Source organism: Triplophysa rosa, linkage group LG23 (genome assembly GCF_024868665.1).
Source record: "Triplophysa rosa linkage group LG23, Trosa_1v2, whole genome shotgun sequence".
Taxonomy (NCBI): domain Eukaryota; kingdom Metazoa; phylum Chordata; class Actinopteri; order Cypriniformes; family Nemacheilidae; genus Triplophysa; species Triplophysa rosa.
This window is the reverse complement of record NC_079912.1, coordinates 2,452,414-2,470,233: the sequence shown is the minus strand read 5'-3', so window position 1 is coordinate 2,470,233 and position 17,820 is coordinate 2,452,414. Positions and strand designations below refer to the sequence as shown.

The window sequence follows — 17,820 nt, the reverse complement described above, 5'->3', positions numbered from 1 at the left end:
TTTTAATTTGAATTGTGTCAGTATTATTGCGTGAACATTAATAAAACCTTTGTAAAAAATGTTTTTACAATTTATTTTTCACATTTGCCTTTTCATTTTCAAATTGGCAGTCTTGCCTCGAGATTTTAGTGAAAATGAAATGTCAAATCACCAATTGTATTTTCTTTTTCAATTTGACAGGGACAACGCATTGTCAGTGTAAAAATGAAAATGAAAATAAAATAATTTCCTTTTATTTTTCATTTTGGCATATTGTGCACGCAGTTGTGTATAATGAAATTGCTAATCTGGTTTTCTTCATTTTCATCGTTTAATTTATTTATTTAAATTTGGCAGGATTTGCCTCCCATAGATCGTATCACAAGTTCAAGTTCGGTAAAATGTATTCGGCCGTTTCACATATTCGGCCGAACACCGAACATGCCTTTTTTTGCTATTTTCGGCCGAACATGTTCGGTTGCCGAACATTCGGTGCATCCCTAATAATGTCATATATGTTATTAAAAGACATATTTATATTTAATTTGTGAAAAAAATACCCTGTAAAAATGATTTGCTGCATCCGGGATACTGTGTGTTATTAGTTTTGAGCGATTGTTATCTGGGAAGAAGCATTTCAAGGAGCCGTGTAATGAAAATTTCATAACAGGTCGATTGCATGCCATCTAGTAACTATTTAGTCAAGATGTAGTCAATATGTATTTTTTGCCTTGTTACAGTAACAATGAGAGGACAGGAAACGAAGTGGGTAACAGGGATCTGGAAAAGACCACGAGCCGGGACTCGAACTCGTGTCGCCCGGAGCGCAACATGTCGGAGCACTAACCACAAGGCTATCGGTTCCGACGTCAATATGGATTTTAACGTGTCCTGTAGCGCCATTTAGTAAATAATAATAATATAATATAATTGAGTGATGGTCACAGGTAGGAACCTTTGTTCTGAATATCTGCGTCCATACGGATATTTATTTGAGCGCACGCACGTGGGATTTGTCAGCAAGGCTGATGCTTGAGTTATTTTATTCTCATTATTTAAAAAAATATGTAATCGCTCAACAAACTGAAAAGTACGTGTACTCAATCGCGTTTTAATGGTATAATATATTACGGCATTGATATCATATAGTATAAATGTAGCTTTGATTCTTGCATAATTTGTTTAATTGGTATGAAATATATTTTAATGAAATGATACGGATATGACCAGCTTCGTTCATTTGCATAAAATATATTCTTTAAATAACACGTTACAGTGTAATATAGTGTACAGTGACGCTGGATGCAAACATGGCATCCGCCGGTTCGAAGGTTCCGGTGCGGCTGCAGGCGGGCTCGTGCTTAAGGACACTCTCCACCTCACGAGACCCCCGAGAGATCGCAAACTCGCTCAGCACGCTCACACGTTTCCTGGAGAACGGCGAGTTCACGCGTCTGCACTACACGCACACTCTTCAGGCGTTGGTGAGCGCGAGAAGTTGTCAGTGGTTCAGCAGTTCAAGTGATGATGATGAAGTCAGGAGACCGTGGCACGAGTTTGTGTTCACAGGTCCACCGGACCAGACATTACTGGTTCTGCTGGACACCATCAGCTCCACAGAGTGAGTGTCTGTCTGTCTCTGCCTGTCTGTCTCATTATGTTTTATTCATAGACCTCTCTCCCCCCTTCACACACACACACACACACACACACACACACACACACACACACACACAGTGAATGTGCAGGTCTGGATCGATGTGTGTCTGTTTTGGAGAAGTTCCTCTCTGTGGGTCGTCTTGAGGCTTTGTTGTGGTCCAGGTGTAAAGTGGGCGGAGTTTGTTCAGACTCCTCTCAGCTTACAGAGACTGTCGTTGGTCATCTTGCAGCTTTACCCTCCATCACATCGAACCGTCTCCACACAAAAACACCTGATGCCTTCTTACCACAACAATACTACCCACTGCTTGCTACCAACATACTCTGCATGCTCGAAAAGACGTGCCAGGCTCTCAGAGGTAACACACACACACAAACACACACAGGCATACAGACATCAACAACACATTATTTATGTGTGTCTCTGGTTTAGATGGTCAAGACTGCTCTCTTGGGTTTGTGGCTCAGCTGTTGGGAAAAGTTTGTATGCAAGGATACAGCTGTAAGTTTTATTTTTGTTGATAAACATAATTCAGCATCATCACTTTTAAGGCTTATGAGGTCACATGTTAACCGTCTTCGTCATTGGTATCTGTGTGCAGCATTTATTTTCGAGACGTTGGTACCTCGGCTTTCTTCCCTGACCCGCACGGACCCATTGTGGCAGCGCGTGATACAGAAACTCCTGGAGAAAATTCCAGAACGGTGCATGGAGTCTGTCATCACAGGACTCATATTCAACCTCAGGGGGTCAGTGGTGTGTTTGTGCATCGTGAGTGATGGGAGATGTGTGTGTAGGCTTTAGTTAGTTTTCTCTAAATGTTTGTTTTTATTTTTATTTGATGTATTTTAAGTTGTTTGTTTGATCCTGTTGGTGGTCTTTTCAGTAATATTCTGATACGCTGTTTGATGGGAGGCACTTCGGTCAACTTTGAGCTTTGTTTAAATGTGACTTACAAATAAATGAAATGAAATGTGTGGTTCTCAGGGCAGCTGCAGTTTCCAGGCTGATGGGAAATCTGGTTGTAACAAATAAGAAAGCTCAGTTTGTTCTCACTTATAAGCTTGTGTTACAGCAGTATCAGCACCCGGTGAGTTGCTGGGGCAACACATAAATTCCACATAAAAAAACACATAAATTATGAAGAAAACCAAAGTTCAACAGTCCAAGTGCCATGGATTAATTTTTTCTAAATAATCCAGTATTTTCATCTAAAAAGGGTGAAAATTTACTTTAAAATGTCAGCATCCTTTTATTTTTCCACAAAGATTGGTAGATCTACTAGTAGAATATCTTGACTTTAGCCATTCTTTGTTGCATCACATGCCAACAGTGACAGCCCAAACATGAAATAAAAGCACTTTATGCTTTGTTTTTCTAACATTTGCATGTTTGTATCCTAATATCCTTAGAGATTATAGCTCTTTACAAACTTAAATTTTTACATTTATAAGGCCCTATGTTATACAGTATAATCCCAGAGATATGTGGACCTCAGTATGGCTTCGTTTAAATTAGTTAAAAACCACAATACTTTTGTAAGCATGGAATACATTAAAAATCAACTCTCACAAAATTTTGCATACACAATGTATTCAAATGATTTGTATCACAAATGCAATTTTTTCTCTATTTTTTTGATGACAGACACGGCTGTTGAAATCTCTTCTTGGTTATTTGGCTCTGAATGCGGAACGCCGTCCACTGCTTAAACAGGTTTCACACCTCTTTGTTTGTTTAGTAGATAGATCTGAATAAGAATTCTCATAACACATTTTATAATCTGTGTGTGTGTGTGTGTGTGTGTGTGTGTGTGTGTGTGTGTGTGTGTGTGTGTGTGTGTGTGTAGGTACTGCAGAGTGTGTGTCAGGTGTGGTGTAACAGCAGTGCTATAAAACACACGTGTGTTGAACAACAGCTGTATGTCAGCAAGGCTTTACTGCTGTGTGTGGCTTTACTCAACCTTTCAGAGATAGAGGAGCTACGAGAAGGTAACACACACAAATGTGTCTCAATTAAAATGACAACAAAGAAATCAGTTAGGCAAACATTTCCACAAACTTTATACTTAGGTTTTTTTCACTTATTAGCTGCTTCTTTTTGGTCTATTATTGGGATTTTATGTTCTATAGAGATGCTGCAGTGCATGCTGGGAGGTGTTCAGTGTCGACTGGACAGCAATATTGAACGCATACGTCGGATGGGCATGGTGGTGGGCGAGTGTCTTAGTCACAGATTGGATATGCCAGGCTCACAGTTAAAATTCAAGGTAATTTGTGTGATCGCATTGGTGCTACTTAAAGGAACAGTTCACCCCAAAATTCTGTACTTTATTTACTTGTAACCATACAGTTCTTGGCCACCATTGACTACCATAGTAGAAAATTTTTCTCGGTTTTGTTGAACACAAAAGCAGATATTTTGAAGAATGTAGGGCAGCAAACAGTTCTGGGGCACTTTTGACTACCATTGTCATTTTGCCTTCTATATGGTAGTCAATGGTGGCCAAGAACTGTTGGGATACAAGCATTCTTCCAAATATCTTACATTTTTTTCTACAGATTTGGAACAAATCGAGGGTGAATAAACGATGACAGAATATTTATTTTTGGGTGAACTGTCCCTTTAAATTGTAAATTGTTTAATGTCTTGTTTAATTTGCTATGTGATACAAATTTTAATGCTGTTTTTTTCTGTTAGTATGAGCCAGATGAGGAGATTATAGAGCTGAAGTCACTCATGGAGTCTATTCCTACTAAAGACAGTGAGGAGTCTGAACCTGAACATCAATCTGATGACACCAGCAGGTCAAACACACACAAACGCACACATCACCGGAATACTTGTGTACATGTGACATTTGCGTGACTTACGTTTTGTTCCAGACTTCAGCCAGAGTCCGAGACTAGTTTGACACAGTCAGTGACATCACAGTCTGGGCGTGACAGTGATTCAGAGTTGGACAGGTATACATGTCTACACACATTTACAAACACACCTGAACTGAGTGTTGATCACTAAAGACATCAACAATTTTTTTCTCTAAGTGATGATGATCTAACACCATATGACATGTCAGCTGATCAAGAGAAGAAGAAATCAGCTCCACCCCGTTACGTCCGAGACTGTCTGGAAGGTAATGTGAAATCCCAGACGACACATTAAAGTTACACATGTTTATTCATCTATTCACTTTTCTTCACCTGATTAAAATTACTATATTGTCCGTGTCTTTATTTGTAGCTTTGATGTCATCTAATGATGCTGAAAGAGTGGAGCTCAGTCTCCAGGCGGCTGAAGGTCTTTTGAGGAAGAACGTGAAAGCCACGCAAGAGGTCAGAGGTCGTGACAGAAAGCACATGTGATGGTAATGTGTTATTCATAGCTCACTAAGGAGGGTGGATGATTATCCGTCACAGGTGAGCGTCCAGTTCTGTAAGGTGCTGTTACACCTGGACGACAGGTACAACACGGAAGGTTTCCAGGTGCTGCGGCAGAACGCCATGGTGGCTCTCACGGTTACAGATACCAAACCGGTGAGACATTAGACAGACGTTATGATCCTCTGTTAAAAATGTACATGTACATATTTTGTCTCTTTACAACTTTCTGCTTTGTAGGTGGTGGAGTATTTGACTACAGAGTTTTATTCACTAAACTACAGTCTGAGACAGAGACTGGACGTTCTGGAGGTCAGAACAACATCACATTTGATCAATTCTTGGTTAAGGCAAACTACTGACACTATTAGGTGCTGCATCTTTTCCAGGTCTTGGCCCTCTCTGCCCAAGAATTGTCTGAGCCAATCACAAACAAGCACACTGGAGCTCAGCCAATCGCTGCTGTAGCGGCCCGGGATCAATCTGATGACATCACACACTGGCGGCAGATTGTTGAGACGCGGATTCAGAGCAAAACAAGACGCATAAGCAAGGTGAGGCTCTCGCAGACAAGAGCATGATTAGCATCTGTAATGTCTTGTCTGATAATATATTGTTTGTTCCGTTCAGAGTGCGACTCAGATGGTTAAAGCAGTTCCCAACCGGTACGCTTCAGTAGCCGGATCTTTCATCTTCCCTCTGCTCAGAAACTACGACAGGTGTGTTTACATGCAAATGTTTCCTTTCATTTTTATTACGGGCATTCACCTCTAGTTTACGTTTAGGTCGCAGGTGACCTTTGACCTCCTGGGGACGGATCATTTGGTGTTAGGAAGGTTGCTGCACACACTTGGACTTCTCATGCACTTGGCCGTCAACGCCCCGGTACAACACACACATACATGCACAATACACACATTCTTTGACCATATGGTCTGCCATACTGGTTTACTGCATACTGCACTACGCAGTATGCACTATGTTTAGGCATCAGTGTGTGTGTGTCACAGGTTGCCTCTCAGATGGGCAGAGCTCTACTGGACTTTGTGTGGGCTGTGCGTTTCCATACTGACCAGTAAGTTTGTATTCCAGTATGCGTGACCTTCCATGCCATTTTTGTTTCTCTCACTTTAACTCTGTCTTGTGATCTCTACTACTGAAGGATGGTGAGAAGAGGCGTTATGTTTGCAGTGTGTGCTGTGTTTCTGAGCATGCCCAGTGACACCTTACTGACGGACCTCAGCGATGACCTGATGGAGACCCGAGCTTGGCTAGCAGGTACAGAATATTTGTACTGTATGTATCTCTTTCTGTATGTTTGTAGGGACTGCGTGTGTGTTATTGACATGATAATGTGTTTCTGTGCAGATGTGGCAGAGAATGATTGTGACACAGACTGCAGGAGTTTGGCTGTACAGGGTTTAATACTGCTGGACAAAAACCTTACAACTCAACTACAGCTACCAGATGTGGAAACCTGACACACACTTACACACACTGGATTTTATAATTCTGTCTCCATATAATAATGTTCATATGGCTCCTTGAATTTTGTTTTGTACTTATGTTGTAAAACCTAAACCTAAATTTATATTCCTTAATAAATTGGACACAGTGTCAAACCATGGTCTCTTTTTAATGTGCTAATGCCTTCGTCTTATTGTGTTGTGTTAGTTTAGTAATTATAATTTTTAGGTCTACACAACAGCACGTAACATTTGATATTCCTACATGTGTGATATTACAGTTGCAGACACAGTCAACGTTCTTTCAAGCCATCACAGACCGACTTTGACTGTTCCAATATGGCAGACAACTTCCGGCCTATAGAAACAGCCACTTATGAAAGTGTATATTAATATGTGCCTGAATTCTTGTTTGTATTCTTTTCTAAAAGTATATAAAATATAGACTTGTTACGTAATATTTTAAAAAACATGTGAAGTGGGTTAGGGTTATAAAGTGTAAAAGTCTAGTTCTGTCATCCTTTATTCACGCTCAGGTTGTTCCAAACCTGTATAAATGTCTTTGTTCTGATGAACACAGAGAAAGATATTTTGAAGAATATCAGTAACAGATCTCATCCCCCATTTACTGCCATGGTAGGGAAAAGAAATACTATGGGAGTCAATGGGGAATGAGATCTGTTTGGTTAATGACACCTAAATATCTTTCTCTGTGTTCATCAGAACAAAGACATTTATACAGGTTTGGAACAACCTGAGGGTGAGTAAGTGATGACAGAATTTTCATTTTTGGGTTAACAGTCCCTTTAAAAGATTAGCCTTATTGGCTGAGGCGCACAGCGCGTCACCTGGCTCCACCCCTAGGCGCTTCTTCTCCTCAGTTGTCCGGGCAACCGCAAACGACGCTTCGTAGCTACAGCGTCTCGTTAATATTGAAGGGCTATAACAATTGTTTACTTTATAAATCATACATATGCTGCTAGAACAACACGGGGTCCTGACACGGAAGTGCTGAATAAAGGAGGTTTCAGGTAAAACATTTTTAAAACAGTCGTTATTTATGACGTTGTTAAAGCGACAGGCCTCAGCGTGGATTAGCTAACTGCGCTAGCAGCAGATTTACTGCAATTAAAAACCCAAAACAGAAACCCAATACCCTTACAAGCATGTTTTTGTTATTAAAATGATTTCATATATAATTATAACAGGTACTGAAATGTATGTTAGATATATACAACTTCACTAGAGCTGCAAACCGTTAACTTTGAGCAGCTATGGTTATCACGGAATTACCATGGTGTTTTGCACATGTCAGCATGGAAATACCACGTTTGTTGATGCTGCCATGACAATAATATCACGCTTTTCTTTACCACACGTAAGGGTTTCGTTTAAAAACCATGTCATGTTGATATAGTCAGTTATCACAGTCGACATAATAGTTCCATCATTCTCATCTTATGCCACCTATAACAGCAAAACTAAACCACCTAGAAATGTATTTTCTAAACAGCTCTCATTCCTGCAGTTATATTAAAGACCAAACACTTTGGTAGATGATTGGAATGTACTGTATGATTTGTGTTGAAGTCACACTGTGTAGGATGTATATTCAGATATGACATTTATGACTGATTTTTTATTATAGATTTGTAGGTGATGGCTGTGTACTTTGATCATCGTATCGAGGCCCCTGACAGCAGTGGGGAGGCAGTTCTCATAGCATGGCACTCTAGTCTGTGTGTGCTGGCAGTGGGCTCTGTAAACGCCTCCACCAGGGGTAGTGTGGATCTGTACCTGCAACAGGTGGCAAGGCATTTCTATACACTTCTGTTTGTTTCTCTTCACTTCTCACTGGTTTTTAGGCCTGTGTGATATTGAAGAAAAATGCGTTAGGTTATAACTTGCTAAATAATGTGATATGCAGTGTGTTAAATTTGATGTATGAAATATATTTAATATTTAAATAGTGGAAAATATATAACCAACATCTATGCTTCTCATTCTTATTTTCTTATTTACTTGGAACTGTGTGTATTACATATATATATACGTGTGATATCTGTGTGTGTTTAGGGAGAACATGTGAAGTTGTGTCATGTGGAACGGGGTTTCAACCCCTCGCTGCTTCAGTGGCACCCCACTAAACCCTTGCTGGCGGTGGGCTGGGAGACGGGTGAGACGTTGCTCCTCTCACACCCGTCTGGTGAACACACACCCCTGCCAGCAAACACACACGCCTCCTGCATCACACTACTGGAGTGGAGCAGTAATGGCAGCAGGCTGGTCACGGGAGATCAGGTCTCACACATGCAAACACTTTAGCCACAACATTACTCGCTGTCTCAAATACATTTCATTATGTCATATAATAAAGGCTTATGTGTAAAGTTAACGTGTGTGTGTGCAGGCGGGTGTGATGGCAGTTTGGAGGGTGGACGCTCGAGGTAAACTGCAGGGATCTCCTCTAATAAAACACGACTACGGCAAACCACTGACGTGCTGCATCTTCAGACCTGCCCCACCTGCAGAGTAAGTCTTAAATTATATTGCAATAAATATTGCCATGTATAAGCCTTTCTATACATGCGCCTATGTTTTGTTAGTTGCTTTTTTAAAGAAATTATCTGGCAACCTCAGACTTGTAAAGTGCAGTGTGTAAATGCAGGGATGTGACGATGTTGGCACGTGCAGCTGTCAGTGGAGATGAAACCGCCCTGGACATGTTCAACTGGAAAAAGAGCAATAAAAGGGGCGGTTTCGCGCTGGGTTCACAGGAAGGCCTGTCGTTTTACATCAGCACAGCGGATGGTAAGAAATACGACAGAAGGTGTATCGTACTCACCTTATTTTGGTTTGCTCAAACCGTGTGTGTGTTTTAGGGAATGTGTTCAGCGTGGATGATCAAGCGCGGAGCGTCGCGCTGCTGTCTGTGGAGAGTGCGGTACAGAAGATGTGGTATTCTAAAAGGAGAGCCGTGCTCGCTGTAGTAACAGACTCACTGCTGCTGTCTCAGTTCAGTGTCGGGCCGGAGGGATTCACTCAGGAGATCAGTAAGGTAACAACCAATCGGACAACACGGTGATTCCTATCAGCCAATTAAACATCAGCTAACAGAAAACCATTGTGTGTGTGTGTGTGCAGGTGAAGCTCAGTGGTAGAGGTGGGCAGCACACAGGCATTGTGTGGACAGAAGACGGTTTATTGATCACAGCATCTGGGGAACAGCACATCAGGTCAGGCTCAGATAGAAATCTTCTCTACAGATGCACCTATGTCACTGTGTGTTAAAATGTTTGTTTGTGGGTGTTTGTAGACTCTGGGATGTGGAGTTAGATGATCACTACGCTCTGTCTTTGGATGAGTCTCTGGGCTTTGAGAAGGGAGAACTGCTCAACTGTGTGTCTTTTTGCACGTTTAAAAGTAAGAGCTTTGTACAGATCTGGTCTTTACATCTACTTAGACGTGAATCACAAAACTAATACTTGCTCAACACAAAGCTAGATTTTACTCTAACTGTTTTTCCATCATCCTAGTAGATGACCTGACAGAAAACAGCCACAGAAGTTCTGCACCTTGTGGGCAATGCTCTTTGCGTTATAAATTTCATTCTGACATTAAAATTCTGTGTATCTTGAAGTGTTTGTATATGTTTCACACCTTCAACATTATTTGTTGCTTATTAAAGACAGTTCCTACAACAGGGAAAGTTCTTTCAGTTATCAAAAAAATGTCTTGCAGTAACATAAAAAAACACTTTATCAACATTTGATGTCATTGTTATACATCTGCTAAATGACTAAATGTAAATGTAGATGTTAACGTTTTTATAACTTAACAAGAGTGTTAGCAAAACATTCTTTTTGTTAAAAGTTAAATTGAAGTTTCATTCTCAGTTTCATTTTATTGCAGGCACACAGTAGGATAATTATTTTTTAATGCTTGCATCAGATGTGTAAGAATAATATTATGCTTTGCTGGAGTCTGGACAAGTCTTTTAAATAGGAAAAACAACATTAGACCTGTTCAAACTGATCAGTTATTGCTGTCTGTGTTTTCATCTGCAGACGCTCTGGCAGCAGGTACCAGCAGGGGTCGTGTGGCTCTGTGGCACATGGTGACGATGAATGATCAGAAAGGAGACACAAAAACACAGTGGAAACTCCAAACACCAGCAGAAGTTGAAGGAAACATCTCACAACTGCAGGTACAGTACGCCGCTCTGTTTAAAATAAAACAATAACTCATGATAACTGATGTCTTACTGTGATTTTTCCATTGATAAGTGTTGTTTTTGACACAAAATGAAAAGTTCCAACCCCATTTACCATGGTAAAATCAATGTAATCACTGTGGCCTCTACTGGGTTATTGCTTTAGTTTAGTGGCAGCAATAGCAATATATTAAACATGTCAACCAAATAATCTAGTTTATTTACGTAAAAGTTTGTTATCTCTCTCTTTCTCTCAGTGGGGTTCGAGCTCTCATCTGTTGGCGGTGCGCAGCAGCAGTTGTGTGTTGATTCTCTCCGAGCATGTGATGTGTTCTCACTACAGTCAGCAGGTGGCAGCAGTGCAGCTCGCACCAGCACAGCTCAGCCTGGCCAACTTCAACACCAACACACACATCACCTTTCACACAGACACACACATCAGAGCTGTGCAGGTCACCAGGGTAAGACACAGTTTTCAATCATGCAACAGCATGAATTGAAAATATATATCTTAATGGTACAGTTTGTAACTTTTTTGCATTAAAATATCCCAAAACCACTAGGCCAGTGTTATATATTTTGTTCATTCGAGTACTTACAATATCTCAAATGTTTTCAACTATTTGTAAATCGTGAGAAAATTTTAACCAGTGACACGGGGCCGTGTTTGGCAGTCGCCTGTCAACGGCGTCGTATCCACGTTACCAAAGACACTAGATGTTAAAGCCCAATTTATGGTTCTGCGTCAGACCTACGCCATAGCCTACGCAGAGCCGCATACCCTACGGCATAGCCTGATGCGCACCTCTCCAAAAATGTAAGAATGCGTCAACTCTACGCGGATCGCAAGCGCTGTGATTGGTCTTTTTGAACCCCTCCCTCAGGTCAAAAAACTCTGCTATCGAGTCATGTTTACTCAAACGCATTTCCGAATGAATTGTCTAAGAAAATTATTTGTGCTTCTGTATTTAACATCTCAAATCTGCAACAAAAGTGACTGTTTACTTGCCGCTATCACTGCTAATGCTTCTCAAAGGAGCTGCTGCTTCTTCGGCTCTTGTCTTGGTTACAAAAGCAACACGCGCGTGGACACTGACGCCTAGTGGTCATTGCCTGTCGACGCGGACAACGACGTAGAAGTATAAATGAAAAACGACACGTAGCCTAAGGCGTAGGCCCGACGCAAAAGTAAAAATCGGATTTAAGACCTTTGCACATACTGTACAGTCCGAAATTTTCGTATGTGTTTTTTCGTATTTGGCGCTCGTTTGTACGGTGTCTCTGAATTGTTAAAAAAGGCCTCTCAAAATGCTTGCTACGGATGCGAAAAATGCAGAAAATCGAACCCAGTCCAAATTTTTTTATGACGGATGAAAATATCGGAGGCAGTGTGTAAATGTGATTGACACAACGTGAGGTCGTATTTATTTTTTAACGTGCGGAAATTTCAGACGCAAATTTCAGACTCAATGTGCAATGGACTTTAGTCAAAAAATCGCGGAATGCAGGAAAGCAGACTAGAGGCTGTTATATGATTGGCTGAGGGGCCTCACATGATTCATGGAAGCCGTTACGCTTTCTACAGACCTTGCATCTCCCTAATAACACAGTCTACCCTCGGTTTCCGCTTTTACTGCCGTAGAAACCATGACAACACAGTCTCGTGGACAAATATGAAAGTATTAGTTTGTAGCGTCTATCAAGCAACTATCTTGTTTTACGCAGTAGTTATGTAGCACAATTATTCTTTACTGTTTGCAGCTGGTTCTGTCAACAAAGACATTTTTACTAGACAGAGATGCTGATCTTGTATGTGTTTTACTAGACAGGTGAGCAAATGTTTAGATTAAGATGTTTAGCTAAGATGCTTAAAAATGAAGAGGCGTCGTCTGGAGCGTTTGTACGTTAAAACTGGACTTGTAGTGCACAAGGAACTGTACTATGAGCATATGAAACATTACAAAGAATCTCTCTCTACTGCAAAACTGATTACTACGCTGGACTAATAAATTCTGGAGAGGGGAATTCTCAAACACTTTTCTCTGTAATGAATGCTATTGTGAAACCACCGGATTCACTCTCTCCTTCACTGTATATCATTGATCACTGTGATGCTTTTATGTCTTATTTTACCAGGAAGATAGAAGGTTTTCATCAACAAATCATAGCCTCAAATCCGGGTCATTGGGCCTCCGATGTGATCTTGGATCGATCTTTAATTTCCTCTTTTACCACTTTTAATCTTCCGAGCACTGAGGAAGTATTCTGTTTAATTAAAAAATCTAAACCAACAACCTGTCAGTTGGACCCTATACCAACATCCCTGATCAAAGCCTGCCTACCTTCAATCTCTTCTCTAATCACTGATATTATACACTCATCACTTGTTTCGGGTGTTGTTCCACTTTCACTCAAAACTGCCGTGATAACCCCCATAGCCAAGAAGCCAGGTGCGGATTCTAGCAACTATGATAACTTCCGCCCCATTTCAAACTTACCATTCTTGTCCAAAACATTGGAAAGGGTTGTCACAGCCCAGCTACATGACCATCTCTCCAATAATAGTCTGTATGAGCAATTTCAGTCAGGTTTCCGTCCACATCACAGTGTGGAAACCTCATTGGTTAAGATCTCTAATGACCTACTCTTAGCTGCTGACTCGGGACTTCTATCCATACTTATTTTGCTTGATTTGAGTACAGCATTCAACACAATCTCGCACAGTATTTTATTGGATAGACTTAAATCTATTGGAATCCTGGGAACCGCCCTATTATGGTTTAGATCCTACCTCACAGACCGTACCCAGTTTGTACAGTTGAAACAGTTTACTTCAAAACCATCCTACGTCACTGCCGGGGTCCCACAGGGCTCAGTTTTGGGTCCGCTCTTATTTATTATTTATTTAATTCCCCTAGGTAGTATTTTTAGGAAACATGGAATTCAATTCCACTGCTATGCTGATGGCACTCAGCGTTATCTGTCTGCTAAACCTGCTTCAAACTTCCCTCCACCTATTCTCTCAGAATGTGTAGCTGAGATTAAAAGGTGGTTTACATCCAATTTTCTTAAATTTAATAGCAGCAAAACGGAAATTTTGCTTATTGGTTCGAAAACCACTATGATTAAGTAATCGGATCGGAAACAAAAGGAATAGGAATCGGATACTTGAGGTTAAAATTAGAATTCCTCTTATCAATTCCTGTGTGCATATTTTCAGAAAAGTAAACGCGTTGCATGATCTGCTGATATCTCAATAAAAGCCTTTATGAAAATTAACAATATTTTTACTATAGTAAGCATAGTTTTAACTATAGTATTTGCATTAAAAAGCACAGGAACCACAAATTAACCATAGTTTCATTATAGTTACTACAGTTTAACCATGATGTAGTTCAGCTATGGTAATACAAATTGTAATAAATCAGAAAAAACATGGTGCTATGTGTATATGTACACAAAACGGTGGTCATAAATATATATATATATATATATATATATAGGCTAAATGACCATACAGGTTGATATCTAAATGTTTTACTTCAACTTGTGGAATCGAAACTGGAAATTGATAAGAATCGAAATCGTTAATCGGAATTGGAATCGGAATCGATAAAATTCAAACGATTCCCAACCCTAGTTCTGATGAACACAGAGAAAGATATTTGGAAGAATGTTAGCAATTTTCAGTTCTGGAACATTATTGACTACCATAGTAGGAAAAATTTAATGGTACTCAAAGGTGCCCCAGAACTGTTTGTTTTCCTAAATTTCTAAACTATTCAAAAGAAGAAGAAAAAAATTGTTCTACTATGGTAGTGGATGATGTTCCTGAATATAACTTCAGTTACCTCACACGTTAGGATTAGTTCTGTAACATTTTGCTACTGATTAAACATTTGAATGTCTTAAATTTTCATGAATAAAATGTAAGATTGTTGATTACTGGCATTTCTGTATTGGATTAAATTTGCTTATTTGTGTTGATTCCTGTAATCAAATAATAGTGTCCAGAAAGGTAATTGATCACAATATATTAGAAAAGTTAAGTGTTTTTGTGGTAGAAGTCAAATTAGACATCACTTAGTTTAATAAGAGTGTTACTGGATAGCATTGAAGAAATTTACTATGAAATTAGTAATTTCATTACTATGAAAAGTATTAAAAAAAGCCATTTCTATTAATGGGCAATTCCAGCGTTATATATGTGACATTTGCATTATGGATGTGACATAAAAACACGCAGAGAATGTATTTGTTACCAATATACTGATCCATTTGTTTATATTTTACTAAACCCTCGTTGATAGAGATAAAACAGAAAAATGTCATTCCATGCACAAGTTTTCTATTTTAAAAAGGGAAATGAACATGCCTTATGGATGTGACAAAAAACAGGACACAAACTTTGTTGAATCTCTGTCAATAAACATGCACAATCCTGAAGCAATAATACCCAATGAATGGAGAAGGGATGCCTCTTCACAAAACATAAAATAGTTACTTTATTTTCATTTTCATGTGGCCATTTATGAATAATGTGTACCGTTATGGATGTGACAATCCTGGCACTTACCTGACTATGAAAAATCAATCATGCACTAAAAATAAAACAAATGCTTGAAGAAACCTGAAGAGAGACCTCACATGGATATTTAAACCACCAAATGTTGATATCTGTTAGTATGTATAGCAAAAACCTTTGGTCAAAACTAGATTTTTTCATGGTAAAGTTGACATTTTCATGGAACTTTCCTAATGTTTATTATGCTTATATCTTTTATAATCTGTGTTTGTAGGATATGGTCGCCGTGTGGAACGGGAAATATATCACTGTGTCCGAGTCATCAGGTCAAACTCTCCACAGCACAGGTAAACACATGACATCTGTAGATTTATACAGTATGACTCCATCTGAAATCTGCTGCGTTTCTCATCAGGTAGTTTCCAGTGTGAGTCTCCTGCTCTTGCTGTACATGAGGAGAACATTTATACCGTAGAACCAAACCGCGTCCAGATCCGTACACCACAGGTACACACACACACACACACACACACACGCACACACACACACACACACACACACGCACGGTTGTCTGATCAAATCACATAACATCACATCACATCACATCACAGCAACCAATTTTGAATGCACTTTTGAAACTTTTTATATCTGTGTTTGTGTGCGCACACACAGGGTACTGTGAAGCAGTTGCTGGTGTTCTCTGAAGCAGAGGGAAATCCCACACTGCTGAGTGTGTGTGGATCTTACCTGGCTGTCGGGACAGACACGTCACATGTCAGAGTGTTTGACCTCACACGCAGGTGAACACACAATTCAAATTAACCAATGATATTTCTTCTCACCTGTGTGTGCATATGTGTGTATAATGTATTTTTGTGTGTTAAATGTTTGTCTGCACAGAGAAGCCAAACCTGTGGGCATCACTAAAAACCTGGCTGAGCTCATTCCTGATCTAGGCGCTCTGAGATCTGTCAAATGCAACGCTAGCGGCAGTCAGATGAGCTTTGTCATTACACAGGTACACAGCGGGTACATTACATGAGCTGGATCACGTGAAACAACATTGCACGTTTGAAACAAGAGTTTGGTGTTCACTCATGGAAAGATTTTGCTGATGTGTTGTAGGTTAATGGACGGCCAGACAACAAAATGTATTTCTATGATATCGAGCTGGATACCCTGTCTTATTTTGACTTCTTCACGGGGCGACCAGCGAGCAGTCTCACACAGTTAGAGGACAGTCAGAGGTACCATGAGGCTTAAGCACCTTTGAACATATATGTTTCCTGTTCCTGTTAGTACTTTAAAGGACGCAAATTGGGGTAGAATGCAAATGTATGAGTGCTGTACTGTGATGTGTCACAGAATGCGATGTGAGGGAGAGTTATCCGCACGCTGTCCTATATCTCAATTCTGGGACGAGAACGAGCCACGGCTGTTCGTGTGTGAAACGGTTCCTGTGAACTTTGACCTCCACAGCAGCAGCCAATCACAAGCAGAGAAGGTAAATCACAGCAGCTGTGTTTAATTGTTTGGTAGGTTGTTCAAGTGTGTTTGTGTTAAGTCTGTTTGTGTGTCTTGGCAGGAAGATGTGTTAGTGGTGACGTTCTTTATGACACAGGAACACGGTCTCCTCCTGCAGGACTCACAGCCTAAACCAGCCACACTCCTGTCTCTGCTCGCTCTAGATACACCCTATTATTATTATATCTGCAAGGTACAAACACGCACACGGCTCATCTGTGTTTTCATGTGTACCGCTGTCGTTTTTCACCCCTTTATGCCTTTTTCATTTCTTTCATCTCTTGACTCTTGTTATTGTGGTTATCTGCTAAGATCTTATTTCGGAGGGGAGGAGTTTTTCTTCCTGATGTAAGTAACCCTCCACCTGCCCCACGCTCATCTCCTGTTACATGATTATTGTTTTATGACATCATCATATGTTATTTGTGTTCTGTCTACTGTCGCTTCACTCGTCCAAATGTGTCAAAGTTATTTAAAAAGAGTATTTGCATTGGGTTTTTCAACAGCACCCCTAGGGTTTGTGAGATTCTGGTTAAAAAAGAAATGCTACAAATGTTTTAATAATGAAAAATGTTTAAAAAAGTTATTTTAAATGATACGTTATTAGATACGCTGGATTTAAAAGTTGTATATTTTTATCAGTTAACTTATTGTAAATGTAAATATAACATACATATTGTTTAAGCTTTTCGAAAGTTCTGTGTAACTTTTACAAGTAATCTTTGTTTTGTTAATATTGTTGTAAATAAAACAGCGTAAAACCTGTGATTGTCATTATGTACCAGATTAGGTGATGTGTGTTTTTGATGCTGTCTGTGAATCTTATGAAATGTTTCTCTGCGTTCTCTCAGCTGGGTGAGAGTGGAGAACAGGGTGAGGTGGTCTCTACACCTCAGATGGTGGTGCGACGAGCCCTCCGAGATTTCGTCGGGTTGGAGGGCTGCGAGAAACCCACCCGAGATGCCATGCTGAACTTTAGCTTCTACCTCACCATTGGAGACATGGACGAAGCATTCAAAGCCATCAAACTCATCAAGAGGTACACATACGTTTGTTATATCATTGACTCGTTT

The 17,820-nt window shown here is 40.0% G+C and overlaps 2 protein-coding genes across 6 annotated transcripts in view; both read left to right on the top strand.

Annotated features, from left to right (window-relative positions):
- The first annotated feature begins 572 nt into the window (after positions 1-572).
- telo2 (TEL2, telomere maintenance 2, homolog (S. cerevisiae)) lies at positions 573-6,641 on the top strand. Of its 4 annotated transcripts, none has more exons than XM_057322559.1 (21): positions 573-628; positions 720-1,600; positions 1,717-1,997; positions 2,072-2,140; positions 2,241-2,388; positions 2,627-2,729; positions 3,287-3,355; positions 3,489-3,630; positions 3,772-3,908; positions 4,340-4,446; positions 4,525-4,605; positions 4,687-4,775; positions 4,883-4,974; positions 5,059-5,175; positions 5,260-5,331; positions 5,409-5,573; positions 5,650-5,738; positions 5,805-5,904; positions 6,030-6,094; positions 6,182-6,297; positions 6,388-6,641. In XM_057322559.1, exons 2-21 carry the CDS (start codon positions 1,290-1,292, stop codon positions 6,498-6,500), a joined length of 2,466 nt encoding a protein of 821 aa, XP_057178542.1. In that variant the 5' UTR covers positions 573-628; positions 720-1,289; the 3' UTR covers positions 6,501-6,641. The 4 variants fall into 4 exon arrangements, with proteins under 4 accessions (XP_057178542.1, XP_057178545.1, XP_057178543.1 ...); XM_057322562.1 differs by having other exon boundaries at positions 578-1,069; positions 1,256-1,600; XM_057322560.1 differs by lacking the exon at positions 573-628 and adding an exon at positions 632-649.
- A 710-nt stretch (positions 6,642-7,351) lies between these two features.
- ift140 (intraflagellar transport 140 homolog (Chlamydomonas)) overlaps positions 7,352-17,820 on the top strand; it is a 31,603-nt gene continuing 21,134 nt past the window's right edge. For both annotated transcript variants that reach the window (XM_057322249.1, XM_057322248.1), the window contains exons 1-18: positions 7,352-7,516; positions 8,134-8,291; positions 8,562-8,786; positions 8,896-9,017; positions 9,154-9,296; positions 9,368-9,543; positions 9,630-9,721; positions 9,802-9,908; positions 10,553-10,692; positions 10,956-11,159; positions 15,498-15,570; positions 15,639-15,730; positions 15,896-16,023; positions 16,124-16,241; positions 16,349-16,470; positions 16,589-16,727; positions 16,809-16,940; positions 17,599-17,786. In XM_057322249.1, coding sequence (XP_057178232.1) covers positions 8,145-8,291; positions 8,562-8,786; positions 8,896-9,017; positions 9,154-9,296; positions 9,368-9,543; positions 9,630-9,721; positions 9,802-9,908; positions 10,553-10,692; positions 10,956-11,159; positions 15,498-15,570; positions 15,639-15,730; positions 15,896-16,023; positions 16,124-16,241; positions 16,349-16,470; positions 16,589-16,727; positions 16,809-16,940; positions 17,599-17,786 — 2,348 coding nt within the window. In that variant the 5' untranslated portion in view covers positions 7,352-7,516; positions 8,134-8,144. The remainder of the gene's footprint in view (positions 7,517-8,133; positions 8,292-8,561; positions 8,787-8,895; positions 9,018-9,153; positions 9,297-9,367; positions 9,544-9,629; positions 9,722-9,801; positions 9,909-10,552; positions 10,693-10,955; positions 11,160-15,497; positions 15,571-15,638; positions 15,731-15,895; positions 16,024-16,123; positions 16,242-16,348; positions 16,471-16,588; positions 16,728-16,808; positions 16,941-17,598; positions 17,787-17,820) is intronic.

What these genes read in the sequence shown, in the direction of transcription:
- telo2 (XM_057322559.1), top strand. Translation starts at nt 1,290, where the DNA reads ATGGCATCCGCCGGTTCGAAGGTTCCGGTGCGGCTGCAGGCGGGCTCG. An exon ending in CGGTTACAGATACCAAACCG is followed by an intron (nt 5,176 to 5,259) that starts GTGAGACATTAG and finishes TCTGCTTTGTAG; the next exon opens with GTGGTGGAGTATTTGACTAC. An exon ending in AAACAAGACGCATAAGCAAG is followed by an intron (nt 5,574 to 5,649) that starts GTGAGGCTCTCG and finishes TGTTCCGTTCAG; the next exon opens with AGTGCGACTCAGATGGTTAA.